This window comes from Bos indicus, chromosome 15 (assembly GCF_029378745.1).
Source record: "Bos indicus isolate NIAB-ARS_2022 breed Sahiwal x Tharparkar chromosome 15, NIAB-ARS_B.indTharparkar_mat_pri_1.0, whole genome shotgun sequence".
Lineage (NCBI taxonomy): Eukaryota > Metazoa > Chordata > Mammalia > Artiodactyla > Bovidae > Bos > Bos indicus.
Genome location: NC_091774.1, coordinates 49,991,311 through 50,000,010, shown reverse-complemented (window position 1 = coordinate 50,000,010; position 8,700 = coordinate 49,991,311). Strand labels below are relative to the sequence as shown.

The following is an 8,700-nucleotide window of genomic DNA, read 5'->3' as shown; positions in this document are numbered from 1 at the left end:
ATTTTCCTAGAATAATATTGATAAAATAAATTTTGGTAGATATTTGAAATACAGGTAATATTAATTGTTCAGATTTTGATAACTTGAGAAATAATCATAGCAGCTTTCCATCTTTGGATATCATTGAATCAGGTAAAAATTTTCCCAGTTTAAATTTGCAGAAATAAACTTGCATGTGATTCATGTATCACATTTTATCCCAATATAAGTTTGCCTTATTTCTTTATTGTCATGTTACATTTTATGTTATTGTCTCTAAAATACCTATTTTTTCCCATATTTCTTAAAAAATTTACCTAGGTTCCAACTTGGGGATAAAGACAGATTCTAAATACTTGTTACAACCTTATATGTAACATATGTGTACTTAGCATACTAATTGTCTTATATAATTGCCACATTTAGATCATTGCCTATGTCTTCTTTGACTATGCCACTTTATAACTTATTTTCCCAAGATCTAGAGCAACTTCTAAAAGTCTGTTATTATCATTACTATTATTTTACTTCTACTAGACTGTCCAAATGAATTATAAGTTCTTTGATTGAAAAACAAACAAACAAAAAACCAGTTATGTTACACAGAATTTATGTTCTCAGAACTTGTTAGCTTAGCAGAACAAACTGCATTCAATGAGATAGTGTTTAACTAATTATGCAAAAACCAGAAGAATTCACATTGACTAGAAGGAGTGCTTCTTCTCTCTATGGTGAGTGTTTGTATGCCTCTGAGAGTGTATATGTTTCTATATATGTAACAGAAAATGAGAGAGAGAAATAGAAAACAGAAGCAGAAATTTGAGATACATCAACCAGGGAGACTGTATCTGTATTCCTGGACAAATTAAATTGTTACATTAAAAAAAAATGAATATGTCTTTCAAAATGCCATTTTAAACCACATTTAACCACTGACAATATGAATTTAGGTAAAAACAGAAAATAAGAAAGACAGTCAATACAAACTGCCATCTTGAATCAGACTCTCTAAACCCAGCAGTTCCAAGCCAACATGCTCCAGCTCAATGGTACAGTCTTCATGCCCTCAGTGCTGACACTGATTGGGATCCCTGGCCTGGAGTCTGTGCAGTTCTGGATCGGCATTCCCTTCTGTGCCATGTGCATCATTGCTCTATTTGGAAATTTCCTAATCTTGGTCATCATCAAATCTGAGCGCAGCCTCCATGAACCCATGTATCTCTTCCTGGCAATGCTTGGAGTGACAGACATTGCTCTCAGTACCTGTATCCTATCAAAACTGTTAGGGATATTCTGGTTCCATTCAGCAGAAATATATTTTGATGCCTGTCTCTTTCAGATGTGGCTCATCCATACCTTCCAGTGTACTGAGTCAGGTACAGTGGCCTTGGACCGCTATGTGGCAATCTGTGACCCTCTGAGACATGCAGCTATTTTTACCCACAAACTCCTCACTCAGATTGGGGTTGGAGTGACACTCAGAGCAGGTGTCCTTATAGCTCTGTGTCTCATCCTTATCAAATGCCGGCTGAAACACTATCGGACCACTGTGGTCTCCCATTCATTCTGTGAGCACATGGCCATTGTGAAGCTGGCAGCAGAAGATACTCGAATCAACAAGATTTATGGTCTTTTTGTGGCTTTCATTATACTTGGATTTGACATAATCTTCATCACACTCTCTTACATTCGAATATTTATAACTGTTTTCAAACTGCCTCAAAAGGAAGCTAGACTCAAAGCTTTTAACACTTGCATTGCCCACATTTGCGTCTTCCTTGTGTTTTATCTCCTGGGTTTCTTCTCCTCCTTTACACACAGATTTGGGTTCCATATTCCATCTTACATTCACATTCTTCTGTCCAATCTTTACCTGCTCGTCCCACCTTTTCTCAATCCTATTGTTTATGGTGTAAAGACCAAACAGATTCGAGATCGAGTGTCCAAGATTTTTCACTTGAAGGATGCATCTTGACCTCTCATCTATCTTATTTCAAATAATACAAATTCAGTCTGAGAAACACTAATTTTTAGTGTGATTGTTTGCTTTCTTTTGTTCATTGGTTTCCTGAAATAGAGAGCTCTAGATTTTACATTTGCAACACTGAAGCTCTGATTCCTATTCCAATAATTTCACTTGTATGGATACAGAATTACTTGGAGCATACATTTAGCCAGTAGATAACACAGAAGAAGAAATTATGAAGACTTTGTTTTTAATTAAATAAATTTGAAGGACTTCTTTTAAAAGTGCAACTAAATATTAATACTTTTTTGCTTCTTCTGTTTAAAAATATGAAGTGGCATCAATGCTACTGTGTAAAAATATCAGTGTAATGAATTATAATATATTGTGTATGGAACAAAATCTATGCTGTTGTTTATAAATATACTTATTATCATCATTATTATTGTATTTAAGGCCCTAAGGTTCTTTGTTCTGCAATTATGTGTTGAACATTAAGTCTACTTATACCTTATACATTGAAATATATTTATATTTTATATTTATAATATTAAGCAATGTAAGCATATTTATATTATTAAAATATTAAAATCATACTAAAATGTGTAATAGAGTTATAACTGAAGTTAATGGAAGCATTAAGTAAATATAAAAAACTGCACATTTAATATACTTGTTTTGACCTATGATATGATATATTAGCAATATTTTTTAGGTAAAAGCAAGTTCTATAACTATATCTGAAGAAGAAACAACTAATTCTATAAGAGGAGATAATACATATTCTATATATATATATATATATAGAATCCTTATGTTTATATATATTTATATATATATACACATATGACATATATATACATATATATGTGTATATATATATATATATACTTATATATATATATACACATATGACACACACACACACACACACATATATATATATATATATATACACACACACATATGACTTCCATCACACTTGTTCATGGAAGGCTCTTACTCTGGCTCTGTCTCTGTGTGTGAAGCATTCACGATTAGCTCATATATTTGTGGACAGTTATGCCAGTGCAGGTTAAGGTTTTTGATGACAAAGAAGACCAAATCCTTCACTTTACAGATAGGGGAAGTAAGCTCAAAGTGGTCATGCATAACGGTCATGAGTAATGAGAAATATGTTTACCCAAGATTTTACCTAAATTAGCTCTGAGTATATGTATACTTTTTCAAATGGTTTTCTTGTTAATTTTGTTTCCCAGTAAATACCCAGAAATGAGATAGCTGGATATTATGGATAATGGTTCTTTTCTTATTCCATATAAACTTTAGATTTTTTTTTTGTTTTATTTCTGTGAAAAATATTCCTTGGAGTTTGATAGGAATAATACTGAATATGTAGATGGCTTTAGGTGATAAGGACGTTTGACAGTGTTAATTCTCCCAAGCCATGAACACAGAATGCCTTTCCATTTATTTGTGTATTCATCAATTTCTTTCAAAACTGTCTGTACAGGTCTTTTACCTCCTTGGTTATATGTATTCCCAAACTCATTTTATTATTTTTGTTGAGACTGCTAATAGGGTTGTTGTTTTAATTTCTATTTCTGCTAAGGCACTGTTAGCATACAGAAATGCAACAAATTTTTAAACATCCAATTTGTATTCTTAAATGTTACTATATTCATACATCATGGTGAAGTAGATAGAGTAATTTATGTATAAAATCATGTCACCCACAAATAGTGACTGTTCCACTTCTTTCCAATATGAATGAACTTTATTTCTTCTTCTCGCCTAATTGCTCTGGCTAGGACTTCCAATATTTTGTTTACTAGGAGTGCCAAGAGTGGACATACTTATCTTGTTCTTGTTCTTACACGAATGACTTCAGTTTCTCACTATGGAGTGTGTTACCTGCGGGTTTGTCACAAATGTCTTTTTTATTATGTTGAAGTGCTTTCTATTCATACTTTATTGAAAGGAAATATAGTTATAGACTTAAATACTGTGTTGCAGTTCAGTTCAGTTCAGTTGCTCAGGTGTGTCTGACTCTTTGTGACCCCATGAACTGCAGCACGCCAGGCCTCCCTGTCCATCACCAACTCCCGGAGTTCACTCAAACTCATGTCCATCAAGTCGGTGATGCCATCCAGTCATCTCATCCTCTGTCGCCCCCTTCTCCTCCTGCCCTCAATCCCTCCCAGCATCAGGGTCTTTTCCAATGAGTCAACTCTTTGCATGAGGTGGCCAAAGTACTGGAGTTTCAGCCTTAGCATCATTCCTTCCAATGAACACCCAGGACTGATCTCCTTTAGAATGGACCGGTTGGATCTCCTTGTAGTCCAAGGGATTCTCAAGAGTCTTCTCCAACACCACAGTTCAAAAGAAGCAAGTCTTTGGCACTCAGCTTTCTTCACAGTCCAACTCTCACATCCATACATGATTACTGGAAGAACTATAACCTTGACTAGATGGACCTTTGTTGACAAAGTAATCTCTGCTTTTCAATATGCTATCTAGGTTGGTCATAAGTTTCCTTCCAAGGAGTAAGAATCTTTTAATTTCATGGCTGCAATCACCATCTGCAGTGATTTTGGAGCCCAAAAAAATAAAGTTTGACACTGTTTCCCCTGTTTCCCCATCTATTTCCCATGAAGTGATGGGACCAGATGCCATGATCTTAGTTTTCTGAATGTCGCGCTCTAAGCCAACTTTTTCACTCTCCTCTTTCACTTTCATCAAGAGGCTTTTTAGTTCCTCTTCACTTTCTGCCATAAGGGTTGTGTCATCTGCATATCTGAGGTTATTGATATTTCTTCCAGCAATCTTGATTCCAGCTTGTGCTTCTTCCAGCCCAGCATTTTTCATGATGTACTCTGCATATAAGTTAAACACTGTGTTTAGTGTCATACAAAAAGAGAACTGTCATACATCAGTTTTGACAGATTAACATTCTTTTAATTTAGTACATTGTCTCCAGAAATCTCATACTATGAAAAGAATAATTCTAGCTTAGAGGTTGTTTTTTTTTTTTTTTTTTCCCTGCAATTAAACTTAATTTCAAAGTTGTTTACTTCATCCACTCCTGCCTTCTAAAGTGAAGATGAAGAGCCTTGCCTGAAGGCTTCCATCACACTTATTCATGAAAGACTCTTACTCTGATTCTGTCTCTGTGTATGTGAAACATTCATGATTAGCTCATATAGTTGTGCAAAGTTATGCCACGCAGGCTAATTTTTATGTCTGCCTTTTTAATGACAAAGAAGACCAAATCCTTTATAGATGAGGGAAGTAAGCTCAAAGTGGTCATATATAATTGTCATGAGAAATGAGAAGTATGTTTACACAAGATTTTTCCTGAATTGGCTCTGAACACACAGACTAGGTTAGCGCACTTGAAGCAAGCAAGAAGACAGACATATGAGTACAAATGAATTGTATGTTTATCTGGACTATCCCATAGAAAGGATTGTGATAGTTTCAGAGCTCCCTACTTCTTGTTGTGACTGACTTTGCAATGAAAATAATAATAATTTCAATGCATCTATGTGGAAATCTTACTTCACAAACCAATAAGTATCCTCCCAAAGTCAACAATCTTTCCTTATGTAAAACGTAAGATGAAATATTGTTCAGCCATATAAAAGAATGAAATAATGCCATTTGCAGCAACATGGATGGACCTAGAAATTGTCATACTGAGTGAAGTAAGCCAGACAGAGAAAGACAATTATCATATGAAATGACTTACATGTGGAATCTGAAAAATTGATACAAATGAACTTATACACAAAAGAGAAACAGACTCAGAATCATATGAAACAAAGGAGAAAGGGCCAGAGAGAGGGATAGATGAGACGTTTGGGATTAACAGATACACACTACTCTATGTAAAATAGATAACCAATAAGAATCTACTATACTGTCCAGATTACTATATTCAATATTTTGTAATAACCTATAAAGGAAAATAACCTGGCAAAATAGATGTATACATATGTATAACTGAATCACTTTGCTATATACCTGAAACTAGCACATTTTAAATCAATTATACCTCTTTTTTTTTTTTTAAATGCCTATATGGCCATGTCCAGCTCTTTGCGACCCCATGAACTGCAGTACACCAGGCCTCCCTGTCCATCACCAACTTCCGGAGTTCACTCAGACTCACACCCATCGAGTCGGTGATGCCATTCAGCCATCTCAGCCTCTGTCGTCCCCTTCTCCTCCTGCCCCCATTCCCTCCCAGCATCAGAGTCTTTTCCAATGAGTCAACTCTTCACATGAGGTGGCCAAAGTACTGGAGTTTCAGCTTTAGTACCATTCCTTCCAAAGAAATCCCAGGGCTGATCTCCTTCAGAATGGACTGGTTCGATCTCCTTGCAGTCCAAGGGACTCTCAAGAGTCTTCTCCAACACCACAGTTCAATAACTCAGAAGACTTAACTACATTCAATTAGATAGTTTTAAACTAATTTTGCAAAAACCATAGGAATTCACATTGACTGGAAGTAGTACTCCCTCTCTCTATAGTGAATATTTGTAAGTTTCCAAGTGTGTATGTGTTTATATCTCTGTATACATAACAAAAAAAGAGACAGGGAAATAGAGAACAGAAGGAAAATTCAAAATAAATTATTCAGGGAAACTCTATATGCATTCACAACCAAATTTAACTGCAATATTTAAAAAAATGAGTATGTGTGTCAAAATGCCATTTGAAACCACATTTAACTACTGATGGTATGAACATAAGTAAAAACATAAAACAATAAAGATACTCAGAGAAAACCACCATCTTGAATCAGACTCTCTAAACCAGAGAGTTCAAAACAAACAGGCTCCAGCTCAGTGGTACAGTCTTCATGCCCTCGGTGCTGACACTGATGGGGATCCCTGGCCTGGAGTCTATGCAGTTCTGGATCAGCATTTCTTTCTATGCCATGAACATCACTGCTCCGTTTGGGAATTTCCTGCTACTGGTCATTGTCAAATCTGAGCCCAGCCTCCATGAACCCATATATGTTTTCCTGGCAATGCTTTGAGTGACAGACATTACTCTCAATACCTGCACCCTGCCAAAAATGTTAGGAATATTCTGGTTCCATTCACCAGAAATATATTTTGATGCCTATCTTTCAGATGTGGCTCATCCATACCTTCCAGTGTATTGAGTCAGGTATTCTGCTGGCCATGGCCTTGGATTGTTACATGGCTATCTGTGATCCTCTGAGACATGCAATCATTTTTACCCAGAAACTCCTCACTCAGATTGGTGTTGGAGAGACACTCTGAGCAGCCCTCTTTGCAGCTCCCTGTCTCATCCTCATCAAATGCTGGCTCAAACACTACTGGACCACTGTGGTTCCCCATTCATACTGTGAACACATGGCCATTGTGAAGCTGGCAGCAGAAGATATTTGAATCAACAAGATCTATGGTCTCTTTGTGGTTTTCATTATACTCTAATTTGACATAATCTTCATCATACTCTCTTACATTTAAATATTTGTAACTGTCTTCAATCTGACTCAAAAAGAACCTAGACTCAAAGTTTTTAACACTTGCATTGCCCACATTTGTGTATTCCTTGAGTTTTATCCCCTCATTTTCTTCTTGTTTTTTGCACACAGGTTTGGTTTCCATATTCCACCTTACATTCACATTCTTCTATCCAATCTCTATCTGCCTGTCCCATCTTTGCTCAATCCTATTGTTTATGATGTGAAGACCAAACAGATTTGAGATCAAATACCCAAGATTTTCCACTCTAAGGATGCATCTTGAGTTCTCTTTTATTTTATTTCAAACAATAGCAGAAACGAGTACTGAGAAAATGTTCTTGAGAGTTTGTACTTTCTCAGATTCAATGTGTGCTGAAGAGCAATGTTCTGGTTTTGCATTCAAGACAATAAGGCTTTGACTTCTATTTAAACATCTTAGCTTGTTTTGGATACAAAGTTTGTTGAAACACACAGAATTAGTCATATCTAATCTGAGAAATCTATATGCAGGTCAGGAAGCAACAGTTAGAACTGGATATGGAACAACAGACTGGTTACAAATAGGAAAAGGAGTACATCAAGGATGTATATTATCACCCTGCGTATTTAACTTATATGCAGAGTACATCATGAGAAACGCTGGACTGGAAGAAACACAAGCTGGAATCAAGATTGCCGGGAGAAATATCAATAAGTTCAGATATGCAGATGACACCATCCTTATGGCAGAAAGTGAAGAGGAACTAAAAAGCCTCTTGATGAGAGTGAAAGAGGAGAGTGAAAAAGTTGGCTTAAAGCTCAACATTCAGAAAATGAAGATCTTGGCATCCGGTCCCATGACTTCATGGGAAATAGATGGGGAAACAGTGTCAGACTTTATTTTTTTGTACTCCAAAATCACTGCAGATGGTGATTGCAGCCATGAAATTAAAAGACACTTACTCCTTGGGAGGAAAGTTATGACCAACCTAGATAGCATATTGAAAAGCAGAGATATTACTTTGCAAACAAAGGTCCGTCTAGTCAAGGCTGTGGTTTTTCCTGTGGTCATGTATGGATGTGAGAGTTCGACTGTGAAGAAGGCTGAGCACCGAAGAATTGATGCTTTTGAACTGTGGTGTTGGAGAAGACTCTTGAGAGTCCCTTGGACTGCAAGGAGATCCAACCAGTCCATTTTGAAGGAGATCAGCCTTGGGATTTCTTTGGAGGGAATGATGCTGAAGCTGAAACTCCAGTACTTTGGCCACCT

The 8,700-nt window shown here is 36.3% G+C and overlaps 1 protein-coding gene and 1 pseudogene across 1 annotated transcript; both read left to right on the top strand.

The window, feature by feature from the left end:
• Window positions 1–1,012: 1,012 nt before the first annotated feature.
• On the top strand, window positions 1,013–1,954 carry LOC109569452 (olfactory receptor 52A5-like). The gene has a single exon (XM_019974809.2). The coding sequence runs from the start codon at window positions 1,013–1,015 to the stop codon at window positions 1,952–1,954; it is 942 nt and encodes a 313-aa protein (XP_019830368.2).
• A 1,891-nt stretch (window positions 1,955–3,845) lies between these two features.
• LOC109568955 (olfactory receptor 52A5-like) lies at window positions 3,846–7,692 on the top strand (annotated as a pseudogene).
• Window positions 7,693–8,700: the final 1,008 nt, after the last annotated feature.